At 42.1% G+C, this 17,675-nt stretch overlaps 1 protein-coding gene across 1 annotated transcript in view; it reads left to right on the top strand.

The window, feature by feature from the left end:
* The window catches only part of LOC306766499 (kinesin heavy chain-like), a gene marked incomplete at both ends in the record, with an annotated part of 80,984 nt that extends 64,825 nt beyond the window's left edge, over window positions 1–16,159 (top strand). The window contains 4 exons of the mRNA XM_079254279.1: window positions 14,283–14,499; window positions 14,574–14,709; window positions 15,496–15,611; window positions 16,038–16,159. Coding sequence (XP_079110405.1) covers window positions 14,283–14,499; window positions 14,574–14,709; window positions 15,496–15,611; window positions 16,038–16,159 — 591 coding nt within the window. The remainder of the gene's footprint in view (window positions 1–14,282; window positions 14,500–14,573; window positions 14,710–15,495; window positions 15,612–16,037) is intronic.
* Window positions 16,160–17,675: the final 1,516 nt, after the last annotated feature.

Raw genomic sequence — 17,675 nt, 5'->3', positions numbered from 1 at the left:
TGACATATCAGAGATAAAGATCCATCCCATAACCATCAATGATTATTCACCAGGATCATTAACCCTTAGAAGTAAAAACTGTAAGCCAGCCACTAGAAACTGGAGATTTAATACATCATTACTTACAGATTCTGAGTTTATCAGTTACTTTAAAAAAAAATGGTCCTCATATCTAGAAAACAATAACATGGCAGAAACTTCAGCGTGTGTTCTGTGGGAAGCAGGAAAAGCAGTAATGAGAGGGAAAATAATATCCTTCTCTTCCCATAAGAAAGAGAAGGAAACTTTGAGAACATCAGGATTAGAACACAGAATTAAATCACTAGAGGAAGCTTACCATGTCTCCCCAGAAGAACACACACTGAATGGTATTAGAAAAACCAAATTAGAACTTAATGAAATAATAGATTTAAAAAAAAAAATCACAATTCATGGTGCAAAGAGTTCAATTGGAGAATTTTGAACATGGCAAAAAATTTGGAAAATTCCTGGCTAAGCAACTAAAGGCAAACAAGGAGAAAACAACAATAAAACAATTAAAAAAAAACAAAAACAATAAAAGATACAGAAGGAAATAGCCACAATCACAAGACAAACAATACTTTCAAATAATTTTACAAAACATTATATAAATCACAAATAAACCCAACAGAGGAGAATATTGATCAGTTTCTCAGCGATATTAATCTCCCAAAATTAAAACATGAAAATAAAATGGCTCTAGATTCACCCATATCAGTTCATGAACTCCATGAAGCTCTCCATCGTATGCCAAATAATAAAGCACCAGGTCCAGATGGTTATCCAGCTGAATTCTGGACAACACTTGCTCCAACCTTTTACAACATGGTTTCAGAAATAAAGGAAAAACAAAGAATACCCCCAAATATGAACTTAGCTAATATTACAGTCCTATTAAAACCAGGAAAGGACCCTACACGTCTATCCAGTTATCGTCCAATTTCATTAATAAATGTAGATCTCAAAATAATCAGCAAAGCTCTAGCCAGAAGGATAGAGAAAATAACCCCTTCCATTATCCACGCTGATCAAACAGGCTTTATAAAAGGTAGACATTCCTACACTAACATGCGCAGATTAATTAACATAATAGATTATTCAACTCTACACAATCTGAAGTTCACAGTTATTTCTTTAGATGCAGAAAAAGCATTTGACCGTGTAGACTGGAAATTCTTATTTGCAACTTTAAACAAATTTGGGTTTGGGTCATCATTAATTAACTGGATAAAAATATTTTACAGCAACCCAATGCATGTGTAAAGACTAATGATCAAACTTCTCCAAACTTCTGCTTACAGAGAGGCACCAGACAGGGCTGCCCACTTTCTCCATCACTCTTTGCCATTTTTATCGAACCCCTGGCAGCTGCCATAAGACAAAACCCAGAAATCAAAGGAATTCAAGCTAAAAATATTGAACATAAAATTAGTCTTTACACAGATGATGTTTTACTTTTCCTTCACAACTCACAAACAACACTTTCTCAAACAATCACACTAATTAATAAATTCTCTTCAATATCAGACTCTTCTATTAACTGGTTAAAGACTACAGCAATGCCCGTTAACTGTGACTTTAAAAACATATCTAACACCACTATACAGTCAGGAAATATTAGTTATTTAGGTATAATAATCTCTCCCAGACTAACCGAATTAATAAAGTTAAATCATGATCAGCTAATAAAAACAGTAGAGGATGACCTCTCAAGGTGGAACCGCTTGCCCATATCACTTATGGGGAGGGTTTCCACTGTTAAAATGATGGTTTTACCAAAAGTTAATTACCTTTTCTCAATGGTTCCCATCAGACCATCCTCCACTTGGTTTAAATCACTAGACTCCCACATATCCAGATTTCTCTGGAAAAACAAGCCATCCCGCATTAGTCTAAAAACTTTACAACAGACCAAAGACAGAGGTGGGTTGGACCTGCCAAATTTTAATCAATATTTCTTATGTAACAGGCTGCAATGCATCTCCAAGTGGCTTAATCCAAGTTCTTTGGATGAGCCATGACTGGATGTTGAGCAAGCATTGTGTGAGGATTTAGTCATCTCTGATTTACCATTCATCACCTCAACTGTCAAGTCATATAAATGTTTCAAAAGCATTAACATCAGCTCCAGTTTAACGGCTTGGTGGGAATTCCTGAAAGTAACCAAGTCTGCGCTTATTCCATGTAAGCTCACACCCATCTGGAACAATCCTGACTTCCTGCAAAACAGAAAGATGATAAACCTCCCTCAGTGGAAGAATAAAGGAGTAAAGAAGTTAGAACATATTATAGAAAATGGAAACTTTCTGCCATTTGATGCAATTTCTTCATAGTATGAATTCAGCAGCACCAAATTCTTAGAATACCACCAACTTAAATCTATTATAGGTAAGAAATACACCACTGATCAACTAAACTTACAGTTACCTATCAGGGTTGCAGAATTCTTAAATCTTAAGGCCCTGAAGCTACGATCCAAAATATACAGATTACTATTGAAGCTAGAAGATTCCATCTCTCTCCCGACTTCTAAATGGGAAGCAGACTTATCCAGTAACTTCAATCAAAATGAATGGTCACAAATCTGTTCAAACACATTCAAAATGACTAAGAATTCAAACATGCAATTAATACAACTCCAAATTCTGCATAGAACTCATTATACAGGACACAGGATGTTCAGGATGGGTCTGTTACACTCACATATCTGTTCACACTGTACTGACAACATGATTGACAGCTACTATCATGCCTTATGGTCTTGTCCACCTGTCCAGAGATTCTGGCTCCAGGTATGTAAAGATCTGTCTGACTGGTTTAAATGTAATATCCCTGCAAACCCCAAACTGTGCCTCTTGAGTCACTTAGGTGAAAATAACATAGGGTTTAATTTAGCAAAACCAATCCTCAGCAGCCTGTGCATTGCAAAGAAAACTATCCTTGTGAACTGGAAAAGCAAACAGAATCTGTGTATCCAGCAGTTTAGAAATCTGTTATTAGATTACATCAGCATGGAAATGATGTCTGCCTCCTCAAAGGATCAGTCAGTTGAATTTCACTCTCTCTGGTCTCCTGTGATCAGCTCCATCACTTAGTGTAGGGGGGAGAGTGTGACCTCTTCCCGCTCGGGGCTGGGGGCTGGCTGGGTGGCTCAGGTGGCTATGGGTCTGGGATGGAACCCTGGACAGGGATCTTGGCTGGTTCATATCTGGGGGGGCTAGGTTTCCAGACCTGGCGGGAGGCCTTGGGTGGATCAATCCCACCCTGTAGCAATAGTACGGTTGTCGGATACTACAGGCACCAAAGTAGCATGTATTCAGCCAAGTAGCACGGTCATCTGTCTGGGTCGCCAGAAGGATCTGAAACGGATGGTCCCAGCATTGACGTTTGAAGCTTCTCATCAGGACAAAGTCTCCAGGCTGAAGTAAACTGAGCTGCTTAGATGCTGGTTCAGGAAGGTCTGCAGCAACCTGAGAGCAAATGCCTGAAAAGGTTCACATGAGATCAGCACAGTATGTTAAAACATTCCTATCATACAGGGCCGTGTCTGGAGGGGGAGCCTCGGAGGGGCCCATGCCCATTCGGGTGGACCTGTGAAAAGAATCTACGGGGGAACCTGTTGGGTCCTCCCCTTTTACGCATGTGCATGGACAACAGCACGAGAGGAAGTGCTCTGGTCCAAGAGGCCTGAAAAGGCCTGAGAGAGACCGAGGAGGAAATCTCTCCATCTGTGGGCCGTGAGAGAAAAGAGGAAGTGAGAGGCTGTAAAAGGAGGGTGGGTCAGAGACGCAGCCTTCATCTGCAGGAGAGTCACCTGTAGAGACAGGGTCAGAAGAGTTAGTGCACATGTGCATACAGCAACCTGTCAAGGGAGCAAAATGGCAGAAAGAAGGGAGTCAATAAGGCGACGGTGACGAACTGGGTCACCATCAGATGTCAGGAAACCACGGTGTTTCCACAGCGCTCCAAAACCCACACCTGGGTCTGGGTTCTGAGAGCGGAGCCATCAAGTCAGGGTCAACTAGAGGTCGGTCAGAGCGGTCAGGTCTGGGGGTGCAGAGGATGGCCAGTCCAGCCACACAGTCATGAAGCGTGTCATCGGCAGGAGCGGGAGTAGAGAGGCTGGATGTAGGACTGTGTGTCGATTGACAGTCAAATCAGGAATAAAACATCCAACACTGATGTTAAAGATGATTTCATCCACTACAACAAGACTCACACACACACACACACACACACACACACACACATACACACACGTGCACACCCACACCCACACACACAGCAACACCTCCTTCTTGAGAACGTTTTTCATTGTTACACACACTTCTCCACTGGACTTAACACAAATGTGTGTATCAGAAAAGGCCAAGGCTAACGGTCCAGCATAACTAGCTTAACCTTGGAAAGATCAATATTATCCCAGATGATCGGCCTCATGTTTATGGTATTTTGAAGATCTACAGGGTACAATTATTTGTTTGTTGAGCATGTTGAGCCAGAGACCGGGCTGTCGACTGGCAGCCTTCACAAGAGTTGCTTCCCCTCGTCAGATAAAACCACTTGATGTGAAATTAATAATAACAGAGTTCAGGTCAGGACTAAAACACCGGGTTGTCAGCAAATAAAAAATGGAGGATTCCAACCTTTCCTAATATTCTTCGATTGGTCATATTGCATCTGAGTGGCGTACACCGAAGCCAGGAAATTACCTTCTTATTTATTGTCATACAGTTAATGCAGCCTTATGTTGTCTGGGCTGAAAATTTAGAAATGTACACGAGCCAGGAATACTCAGAGATCATCTGTGTGCTGTCTTTAAAACGGGTTTGCCACCGCAACGGCTGCCTGGTGCATGTTCTGTCAGAGACGCTGAAGATAAACGTTTTGTGATGAGGCACAGCTAGAGATGTAGAGCGTGCCAGAAGTTGTTTTGTCTGTATGAACTGATGTGTAGCTTCACAGCAGCAGAGCAGAGAAAATACTGGGACCTTGTTCAGTTGCAAAAGTCTGCAGGACTGCAGAACTTTGTATGCATGTTCATGTGTGTGGTCTGAAGCTAAGCAGAAATAGTGAGAAAATGTTTTATCTTTGGTCTAATTGTGTGGCCTGGTCATGTGGGTACAATGCCAGGAATATATGTAGGTGTGTATAATCATTCAGCTCGGACCACTCGGTCTGCTCAGGAATCAGAGCAGACCCCCCCCCCCCCCCCCCCCCCCCCCAAATCAGCATACAAGCAGAAATTTATACCAGGAAGTGCCCAACACATGTCTATTAAAGCTTCCTGGTAGATAAATCAGGTTCATATGTGTAATTAATAAAGAGTGACATGTAAAGGATCAGAGAGGGGGACAAAAGGTTCCAGGAAGCAGATCCAGGTTTTCCACAGAGAACTGAGAGAACACAACAGTCTTTCTGACAGAATCAGGGTGCAGCTTATTCCAGAAAACATCATCTGACTCTGTAGTCGGGGTGGGATTCGTGCTGCCTGCCGGCCACATCCGTTAGTCTTTTACTTCCAGAAAATCCCACAACCAGTGTGAGGACAAGGAGGATCCACCACCCCCAGAGGTCAAAGGTGAAAACCAAGCCCACATGTCCACCATAAAATCCATATCCACACTGTTCACAGTCACAACCAGCAGGGCTCTGCCAGACCCTCTGGTTCTGGGATCCCCGGGCCCCATCAGCAGTGGCCGGGTCCCTGCAGTCACATCTGCATATCAGGTCCTGCTCCAGGACTCAGAGCTGACACAGGAGGGAGGTGGAGTGTTGCAGCATGTTGTAGGGACCGTTTCTGCTCCAGTGTCCTGACTGACAGCATGTGTGACAAACAGAACTCTGCAGTGGTCCAGACCAAAACTCCCTCTTCCCCAGTCCACCCCCTGAATCCCCCTCAGGCATGATAGACATGTTGGGGTCCCTGTGGAGACCATGGTGCATGCTGACAAGGGTTAAAGGGGAAGTGAGCTGCCGTGGTCGACGCCGTGCAGCAGACGATCTTCTGAGGCTGCTTCTGAATCATTTAGTCATGTGATTATAGTCTCATAATTATAATGTTCTTCTGTTGAATACTGTTGCAAACATCATGTGGACCATGTTCTGTGCTGTGAAAATCCTGGACTTTGGATTATAACTGTATCTGTGTGAGACTATAGTGGCAGTGGATCCATAAGTCAGTGTTTCCCTGGGAAAGCTGAACATGACCTCGCCAAGAAGATAACGCAGCTTCAACACATGAAGATGATGTTGGTGTGTTGTTTCTGTTTTAAAGTTTGAGATTTTACCTCTTTGTTTTTTCCCCTATAACACCATGCTTATTTTCAACACCTCTCAGCTGGGTATTTAACAAGCACAGCCCAAAGTCTTTCTCTGTTTATTTTCAGTCAACGTCAATTTATTTAGTCATAATAAACATAAAAATAACTGTAATCTTAAAGAAACAAAAGTCACCATTTAATGTCTGAAAGGGATTAAATTGAAGTCCAAGCCCATCCAGTACAATGCACACCAACCCAACAGTATCAGCTCCCAACACCACACATCACGTCCCTCATCTTTCGGTTTATTCTTTACTTCTTCCAATGTATTTTTACGACTAAAAATCTTCTCAGATGATAGAATTGTGTTTCCTCTAGGAAAAGGGTTTCGCATTTCATACAAAGAGTGGCTTTAATGTTGATACAAAAGCTTTAGGAAGAACAATACAAACTACTATTTTACACAGGATTTGTATGTTTGTTCTTGTCTACACATGTTATGACATCATCCCCTTCAGTGAGCATAAGGCCTTTAATGAAAACACTTCCTCACTTCCCTCTCTCATGTTTTCCTTTCCTTTGCTCTGCCTTCCTCATCCAACCATCTCCTTATCTCCTTCACCTGCACTGATCAGTTGTTTGTAAAATACATGTAAACATGTTAGATGTGCTCTGAACTCGTCCCCTGCTTCTAACAGTTCTTTCTAAATTTCTTAAAATTAGCTAAACTCTGCAATAATACATATTTGCCATTTAATCTCTAACCTCCTCTTCACTAAACTGTTAGAGGAAGATAATATTCTCTTTTCTTTCCTGATCCATCCATGCACATTCTGCCATATCTAACAGAGTCTGCCTGAACCAGGCTTTACTGTCATCTTTTGGAGAAATGCCCGTGATCTGATTTTCAATCTTTAATATATATATATATATATATATATATATATATATATATATATATATATATATATATATATATATATATATATATATTCTTGTTCTTAGACATTGACTTGAGAAAATTTGCTGAATCATTAGTTAGTGTGGACAGCAATGTGTGTTTATAATTATGATGCTAGGTACCTCAGATATGTGGACCCTCCAACCACTTTACCATTTGCAGATCTGCCACGGGACTTGCCACCATATAAGCAAACTTACACACACTGATTTCTGTGTGAATGGCCGCTATGGCCCTGTGATGTCACCCAAGCCAGCCAATCACAGTTTTAATTCACCCATGAAAAGAGTCACCAAAAATTAAAAAAAAATCTCCTACAATATTTCCACAGAACTCTCCAGAGAATAGCAGGTCAGACCTCTATTTTTAATTCCTCTTATTGAGAGTGAACAAGCCCACACATTAATGTATTTTTCTTTTTTTTTTTTTCTGTTCCAACTTTTTCATCTGATACATGCTCATAAAGCTTCCTTCTGGAAACCCACATTCTTCACAGCAGAACGTTAAATAATTTACTTACATCTTCACCATATTTCTGCTTTAAAAACACCATAATAGAATTTGGTTTAGGTTCCTCCTCCTTTCCCCCTATAGTCCCCATCGTCACCTGGTCTTATATTTCTGTTATGTCAGTCCTAAAAGTCTACTCACAGGGCTTAGTTTAGTAACCTGATCTCGTACTCACAGGGCTTCGTTTTGGAACCTGATCTCGTAGAGTCTATGTCTCTATTTTTGCTTTATTTTTATTTATTGTCAAAGTCAGTCCTGGGGAAAAGGAGCGCAACCATCATTATTATGAAAACAGTCGACAATTTTATAAACAAAACTTTTTCAGTTCGATTAGCATTAAGAATCACTCAGTCTATAATATTATATCAAAACCCACTTTCAATCAGATCATAATTTGGAAAAATATACTTCTCACCAGATAAACCCACAGGTGGGTTGAGATCCCATCATGCTCGACCGAAACCGGTGACTGTGGCCCTTGTCACTCTTAAGGCCTATTCGAGGTTTGAAGATGAATCTGTTTGAATTCAGGTAACCTGCCCCTCTGTCTGGTCCCGGCAGAAACACATGGGATCCCACTTCTGACACCAAATTGTCGTGGAATTTATCCGATGAGAAATAAATCTATAAATCAACTGTTTTCTGTTCAATTTATTGGCCATGTACACATGTTTCGGGCGAGAGGTCTCGAGGGCTCTGCCCCTGCTCAGAGTGCTACCGTGTTCTTTAAGCATACACAAACAACCTTTGCCTGGCAGCACTAGTCAAAACAACTGCTAGCTTGGAGATAACAGTCAAAGCTGAAACAGGCCTTGAACAGAACACTTAGTTTTATGCATGAATCTACTAAAGCAAGCTTACTGAACTACTCTAACTATGCAGAATATATATCTTGTACTACTTAAAAGAAACTTAATAAATGACATATTAAAACTACACTATACGCATAATTCCACCACAGATCATTATATCTATAAAGCTCCCCTTGGCAAAGAAAATTTGCTCAGCAGAACACAGCATCCAGACTATCATTCTGCTTGCCTAAATGCTGGACAAGACAAAAAACCAAAAAAAACAAAACAAATAAAAGAATCTTAAAATGAATCCTGTAGGTCCCTGGCAGCCAGTGGAGGGAGGCCAGAATAGGTGTTGTGTCTTACGTACTCCAGTTAGGAGGCGTGCAGCTGCGTTTTGCACGAACTGGAGATGTGCGAGGGAGGACTGGCTGACCCCAAAATAAAGGGCATTACAGTAATCCAGCCGAGATGTAACGAAGGCATGGATTACTGTTTCTAAGTGCTGTTGTGCTAGAAAAGGTTTGACTTTAGCCAGCTGTCTGATGTGGAAAAAGCTTGACTTTACGACAGAACTGATTTGCTGATCCAGTTTAAAACCACTGTCCATCTTAAAACCCAAGTTAAATACTGTTGACTTTAAAAAACTTGCTAAAGGGCCAAAATCAACAGGCAGGGGTTCACGAGATCCACCTGGACCAAACACCATTACTCCAGTATTTTCTTCATTAAGATGTAGGAAGTTAGAGCCAACCAGGTTTTGCTGTCTTCCAGACATGCCAGAAGACGAGCAACGGAGAAGCGTTTTTCATTTTAAGAGGCATATACAGTGGGGCTCCAAAGTTTGGGCACCCCTGGTAAAAATTTATTTTAATGTGCAAATAAGGAGCTTTAAAAAGATGGAAAATCTCCAAAAGGCATCAAAGTACAGTTTAGACATTCTTATAACATGTCAAAAAAAGTTACATCCTATTTCCATCATTTAAACCTTCAAATTAACAGAAAACAAAAAATGGCCTCTGTAAAGGTTTGGGCACCCTGCAGAGTTAGTACGCCCCCAATTTGACAACAGAGACCTGTCCTGGATTGTTTACAGTTAGTGTCTGGAAAGACCAGGTGATGTCAATCTCAAAGGTTTTAAATACTCAGACTCATCTGACCTCGCCTCAACAATCAGCACCATGGGTTCCTCTAAGCAGCTGTCAAGAACACTGAAACTGAAAATAGTTGATGCTCACAAAGCAGGAGAAGGGTGTAAGAAATAGCAAAGCATTTTCAGATGCTAATATCCTCTGTTCCGAATGTAATAAAGAAATGGCAGTCATTGGGAACAGTGGAAGTTAAAGCAAGATCTGGAAGACCAAGAAAAATATCAGACAGAACAGCTCGCAAGATTGTAAGAAAAACAAGTCAAAACCCAAGTTTGACTGCAGGATCCCTCCAGGAAGATCTGGCTGATACTGGAGTCACGGTGCACTTTTCCACTATAAAGAGGTACTTGTTCAAATATGGCCTTCATGGAACAGTCATCAGAAGAAAACTTCTTTTACGTCCTTACCACAAAAATCTGCATTTGAAGTTTGCAAAGGAACATATAGACAAGTCTGATGCTTTTTGGAAACAAGTTCTGTGTACTGATGAGGTTAAAACTGAACTTTTTGGCCGGAATGAGCACAGGTCCGTTTGGAGAAGAAAGGGCACAGAATTTAATGAAAAGAACCTCTATCTTACTGTTAAGCATGGGGGTGGATCATGCTTTGGGGTTGTATTGCAGCCAGTGGCACTTGGAACATGTCACGAGTAGAAGGAAAAATGGATTCAATGGGATTTGAGCACATTTTGGATGCTAACCTAATGCCATCTGTGAAAAAGCTGCAGTTAAAGAGAGGATAGATTCTACAAATACCACTACCACTACTACAAATGGATAATGATCCTAAAAACACCTCAAAATCCAGGGTGGATTACATCAAGAGGTATGTACTGAAGGTTATGCCATGGCCTTCACAATCTCCTGACCTCAACATAATTGAAAGTCTATGGATAGACCTTAAAAGAGCAGTGCGTCAAAGATGGCCCACAAATCTCAAAGATCTGGAAGACTTTTTTTTACCAGGGGTGCCCAAACTTTGGAGCCCCACTGTATATCTGACTATCATCAGCATAAAAGTGAAATGAGATGCCATGCCTTCTCAGGACTGATCCCAGGGGCAGTAAATTATTAGACAACATGGAATAAACTTTCATTGTTATGCAGATGATACTCAAATATACTTATCCTTTAAACCAGATGAAACAAATCAGCCTGATAGGCTACAAAATTGTCTCCTAGACATAAAGACTTGGATGTCTAGAAATTTTCTCCTCTTAAACTCAGATAAGACTGAAGTAATTCTCTTTGGATCTGAAAAACTCAGAGCTAAATTTTCCAGTTTTGTAATGAACCTGGATGGCATTACTTTAGCTTCCAGTGATACAGTGAGAAACCTTGGAGTAATATTTGACTCGGACCTGTCCTTTGGCCCACATATTAAGCAGGTTACTAAAACAGCCTTCTTTCATTTATGTAATATAGCCAAAATTAGGGACATTCTGTCTCAGAGTGATGCAGAAAAACTGGTTCACGCTTTTGTTACTTCGAGACTAGATTACTGTAACTCTCTATTACTGGGCTGTCCTAAATATGCCCTGAAAAGCCTTCAGCTGATCCAGAATTCTGCAGCCAGAGTCCTGACCAGAACCAGCAGGAGAGATCATATTTCTCCAGTTTTAGCCTCTCTTCATTGGCTGCCTGTTGAATCTAGAATAGAATTTAAAATTCTTCTCCTTACATATAAAACCCTCCACAACCAGGCACCACTATATATCAAAGACCTCATTGTTCCTTATATACCAAGTAGAGTACTTCATTCGCAGACTGCAGGCTTACTTGTGGTTCCTAGAGTCTCAAAGAGCCGAGCAGGAGGCAGAGCCTTTGGTTATCAGGCCGCTCTCTTATGGAATAAGCTCCCAGTTAGTGTTAGGGAAGCAGACACCCTCCCCACCTTTAAGACTAGACTGAAGACTTATCCTTTTGATAAGTCCTATAGCTAGGGATGGTTAGCATCCCTTAGTTATGCTGCTATAGGTTTAGACTGCTGAGGGACATTTCCTGATACACTGAGCTTCTCTCTCTTTTATCCCCCCCCATAACAGTGTTGCATCATTAACGTGTATGTCTCCTGTCTCAGCAGGTCTCCCTGGCCTGGAGTAGCAGTTCCTGTTGTCTGTTGTCTTTCTGTCCTCTTCCCCCCACACAGCAGAGGCAGATGGCTGCCTGTCCTGAGCCGGGTTCTGCCGGAGGTTTCCTTCCTGTTAAAAGGGAGTTTTTTCCTTCCCACTGTTGCCAGTGTGCTTGCTCAGGATGGGAGATTGAGTTGGACCTCCAACTCAATCTGTTGGTTTCCTTATATAGGCTGTTATGAATTGGCTTTCATTATATTTTCTTCTCTGTCTGTAAAGCATCTTGAGATGGCATTGTCGTGATTTGACGCTTTTTAAATAAAGTTGAATTGAAAATTGAATTAAATACGAAGAGAAAAGGAGGGACCCTTAAATCGACCCATGTGGAATCCCATAAGGAAGTGGAGCAGAGCTGGATTCAACATTTTCTAAACTCACACTCGTGCTTCTGTCAGACAGATAGGACTTGAACCACTCCAATGCAGTACCACAGATACCCAGAAGGTGGCATAACCGAGCCACTCAAGTGTTGTGGTCAACAGTGTCAAACACTGCTGTCAAGTCCAATAATATAAGAATTGTATAATCACCAGAGTCGTTAGCAAAGAGTATGTCATTAAATACTTTTAACAAAGCTGATTAAGTCATAACTGCTCATTTTGCCTCATGCACACTTGGACTGAACAAAACCCACATGAACCAGGGGTCTTACGTTTTTAGAACCGAGGCCCCAAGTTTTCTGACAAACTAGGTCCCAGATCTAAAGGCAACAAAACTCAACCCCCCATCCTGACACACATATGCACAAAGTAAACAAGCACCCCCCCACACCACATAAACAACAACATAGTTACTTATTTGTCCTTTTATAAAAGGATTTTTTAAAATCTAAACAGCTGATAAACACACCGTAGCTACATATAGAAGTTTGCTCTTACTTTTCATGGTCTTCTCCTTCATGGTCTTCTGCAGTCAGAGGGTGATTCTCAATTCTCCCCCTTCCACTTAGCCCTATCCCTTCATATTGCGCAATCATCCTTTGGACAAAGGCTAAGGAGGAAGGGTGAGGGCTGCACACCCCTTAAAGTGAAGATTTTCCAGGACCACACTTCATTGAAGAAGGGGTAGAAGCGTACGGCTGCCAATTACTAGTTCCGGTACAGCGCATTCGCCAGCAACATGTCTACCAATCCTGAAAAAGAGGTTCACAAATTTAAGTATTTTCAGCATTAAAATACGATTTAATAACAAGACTGAAATTACGGCTTTTTATTTTACGATTGTATGTTCTGCTCTGTGAAAGTTTGCTACAGTTAGCACAAGAGGCTAGCATTTGCTATGTATCTCATAGACAACTTGTATCTGACCCTTGTAATGGAACGCATTGGGCTAATGAAAACAAACAAAAAAATTCTAATTTCGATACAGAACATTCATAAAAGAGGTGTGGTTGGAAGGAAAGGTGACTGGCCAACAAGCAGACAAAAAATGGGAGATATACCGATTGCCCAGACAACAGAAAGTAGCATGGCTGACGACAATGGCATCTTGGAAAACAATCACTCATCGCCGCTGTTTGCATAGCAGCTGGAGTGCCGCAGCTTGATGACGTCGTCACGGTGTAGTGGTGTCCCATTTCTTAGGGGAACATTTTCACCTTTTGACACTTACCCCTCCACTAGGGGGCCGAGGGATAGGGCTAGGGCAAGGTGTAAAAGATAGAATTGAGACTTAGCCAGAGACTAAAGAGAAAAAAACAATTCTGCTTTTGTGCACGGACACACACAAGTACACTAGTTGTTGGAAATGTTTACGCACAGACTGGAAGAGGAAGTGATTGTCTGGTCACATGGGTTGACACTCAGTAGATATTATTGGCTAAGGAGGAACCATGGATTATCCATTCATTCATTCATTTTCCGAACCGCTTATTCCAATTCAGGGTCGCGGGGAAGCTGGAGCCTATCCCAGCTGGCTTTGGGCGACAGGCAGGGTACACCCTGGACAGCTCACCAGTCCATCGCAGGGCCACACAGAGAGACAAACAACCACACTCACGCTCACACTCACTCCTAGGGGCAATTTAGAGTGACCAATTAACCTATCATGCATGTCTTTGGATGGTGGGAGGAAGCCGGGGTACCCGGAGAGAACCCACGCATACACGGGGAGAACATGCAAACTCCACACAGAAGGGCCACTGACCAAACCAGCCAAGGATCGAACCAGCGACCTTCTTGCTGTGAGGCCACAGTGCTAACCACTGCGCCACCATGCAGCCCATGGATTATCCAGTTTGTCAAAAATTGTGTTAGAAGGGGAGAGCCTACTGGTGCGCAATGCGTAGTTGTATTGAAATAGGAAATGTCTAAGATATTGTACAAGTACTATATTATGAAAAATAATTACAATTACCCGCTGGTGTGCCACTGCTGGTTGAGGGGTTAAACCAGTCAGAGCCAACCTGCCAACAGAAAACCTTCAGGAAGTTTAACCATCTGTGTTCCTTAGCTGGTTCGAGACAACGCTGACCTCCGGTGCGAGCTGCCCAAATTGGATCGACGTCTACGAGTCACAGCAGAACGAGTGAAAGCTATGGAAACTGCTCTTAGGAATGCTAAGGAGTCGGCTGTGAGGGATCGTAAACGCTATCAACAGGAAGTGGACCGGATCAAGGCGGCAGTCCAATCCAAGAACATCTCCAGGAGAGGACACACTGCTCAGATTGGTGAGATCCGCTGTTTTTGACCAATCATTATATTTTGTGTTCCAGATTGAATCACCTGCTGTGTTTCATTCTAGCCAAACCCATCAGAGCTGGACATCAGCACCATCACTATCCACCTTCCTCTGTAGCCATCAGAACAACTGTCAGAGGTGGGGGGGTGTCATCCAGTCCACGCCATCACTCCCCAAGACAACAACAGAGCCATAGCAAGTAGGCTCCAGGTGAGTCCCAGCAATAACTGGGCTTCAGAAGACCATTCCAGCTCACCTGTCATGTACTCCCGGGTATACGATTTCTGGAACTGTTTTCTCTTTGAGTTTTTGCCATCCTTTAGCCTTCATCAGTCTGAACCGGTCTGAACCAAGGTGGAAAAACTGGTAATAGTAGCTGATCTGCTTTTAAGTGGGATTAGGTTATTTAGAAGAGTATGAAGGTATGTTGTTTTCGTGGAATACCAGGTCATCCAGGATGGAAATGCTGTCCCACTTACTTAAAATGTAAATACCTGCAGGAGGACTGTCCAAATTAAGATTGTTTTAGAGTGGGTAGGTAAACACTGAATAATACTGGTTTGTGATCAGCAAAAGGGATAAGATCTGCCTTCCAGTCAGCAGGAAAACAACAATGTTAAATGAAGTCCAAAATATGGCCCTTTGAATGAATTGAAAAATAAATGTATTTCTGGAGTCCAGAACTATTAAGAATGGATAAAATCTCTGATGTTCTATTAATTGACATGGTGGATATGAAAGTCCTCCAAAAGTCTGTTTGGTGAAAGTGTGGAGAGAGGCACCAGAAATATTGCAAAGTCATTTAACAAATCCTTGTTGGGGTTTTGGGAGATGAGTTAGGGTTAGGCTCTCGATTTACCAGTCGATCTACGTTCCTACCCTCACCTATGGTCATGAGCTGTGAGTCGTGACTGAAAGAAGGAGATCTGGTATACAGGTGGCTGAAATGAGTTTCCTCCGCAGGGTGGCCCGGGCTCTCCCTTAGAGATAGGGTGAAGAGCTTGGTCACCCGGGAGGAGATCAGAGTAGAGCCCATGCTCCTCCGAATCGAGAGGAACCAGTTGAGGCATCTGGTCAGCATGCCTCCTGGACGCCTCCCTGGTGAGGTATATCTCTCAGATGGACTGGGAACAGCAGAAAATGGATGGATGGAAACAATCTCTTTGAATTTGAATGTCTTAATTGTCATTGCACGATTACAACAAAATTGAAAATGTACAAATGGTCATAAGGTGCAACAAAAGTATAAAATATCAAAAATATAAAGATATTTAAAAAAAAACATGAAATAAACATGAACATATAAAATTATAAACATATAAAAATATAAAAAGTAGTGATAATAAATGGAAGAATGAAAGAACATACAGGACATTCCACCCATTCAGCCACCCATATATTGCATCTGGTGGAGTCTGCACTGTAATGAGCTCCGAGCTCTTGACTGCAGGACATTCATGCAGCATTTAATGCCTTAATAGCATTAGCATAAAAACCATTTCTGAGTGTGTTTGTATTTGTTTTTAGTGTCCTGTAGCGTTTACCAGAAGGTAGCAGCTCAAAAATTTTTGTCCAGGAAGACAGGGATCCCTGAGGATCTATTTAGCACTCCTGAGGCAGTGCTGGCTGTGCAGATCCTCCAGAGATAGGGAACAGCCAATGACAACCCTGTGGAGCACCTTCCTGTCTGCAGCTGTGCAGCTGGAGAACCACACACTGATGCAGTAGGTGAGGATGCTCTGGATGGAGCATCTGTAGAAGGACACCAGCAGAGATTGAAAGGAGTGGCTGAGAGAGACCAGTTTTTTTTTTTTTTTCTTCATGCATCACCATCTCGGTTGATCTGCAACTCCAAGCACAGCCATATTGACGCTACTGTGAAAAGTCAAGTAAGCAAATGAATTCTGACCTAGTCATTCTATTCTATTCTATTCTATTCTATTCTATTCTATTCTATTCTATTCTATTCTATTCTACAGTCATTTAGACGCTTTTATCCAAAGCCACTTACATATGAGTGAAAACAACACAAGCACAAAATCAAACAGTAGAGGACATGGTAGGAAGGTGCTGGTGGACTGTCCAGTTGGATGCAGGTCCTTCCATGAAGCTACAGGCTTTTTTTTTCTTCTTTTTTTGTTTTTTTGTTTACTCCCTTCCCATCCCATAATATCACATATGTTATAATACAAATAATTAATACCAAAAAGTTTGTTACAAAGAACTGGGCTAAGTTTTCCAACTTTCCAACAAATATAGCTATACTAAGTGTTGAAGTTCTCCTTGAAGAGCTGAGTCTTCAGCTGGGTCTTAAAAGTAGACAGGGACTCTGCAGAGCGGACAGAGTTTGGGAGATCATTCCACCATCGTGGAACAACAAAGGAAAAGAGTCTGGCTGGTGATTTAGTCCCACGTTGTGGTGGTAACACGAGGCGTCTTTCACTGGTGGAACGTAGCTGTGGAGAGGGAGTGTAGGTCTGGATTAGGGAGTGAGGTAGACGGGAGCCGTTTGAGTTGTTTTGTAAACCAGAAGCAGAGCTTTAAATTTGATGCTCTGCAACTGGAAACCAGTGAAGTTTGATGGCATTGCCGTGATTTTACGCTATATAAATAAAGTTGAATTGAATTGAATTGAAGAGCGATCAGCAGCGGAGTGACATGAGTCCATTTGGGCTGGTTGAAGACCAGACGTGCTGCTGGTTCTGGATCATCTGCAGAGGTTTAACCAGCATGCAGGCAGACCTGCCAGTAAGGAATTGCAGTAATTGATGCGTGAGATGACCAGAACCTGAACCAACAGCTGAGTCGTATGTTCTGTCAGGTACGGTCTGATTCTCTTGATGTTGTAGAGAGCATATCGGCAGGTACGGGCAACCGAGGCAACATGGACCTTAAAGGTCAGCTGGTCATCCACCATGACACCCAGATTCTGGGCAGCAGGCATAGGAACAAGTGTGACAGAGTCAAGCTTCACACTTAATTGCAAGGAAGGATTGGCTGGGCAGACAATGAGCTCTGTCTTGGACAGATGGAGCTGAAGGTGGCGATCCTTCATCCATGCCGAGATATCAGCAAGGCAAGCTGATATTCTCAGTGAAACGTTGTGTCGTCTGGAAGAAAAGGAGAGGAAAAGCTGAGTGTCATCAGCATAACAGTGATAGGAGA

Source organism: Telmatherina bonti (assembly GCF_933228915.1).
Source record: "Telmatherina bonti genome assembly, chromosome: 15".
Classification (NCBI taxonomy): Eukaryota; Metazoa; Chordata; class Actinopteri; order Atheriniformes; family Telmatherinidae; genus Telmatherina; species Telmatherina bonti.
This window is presented reverse-complemented; position numbering and strand designations above follow the sequence as displayed.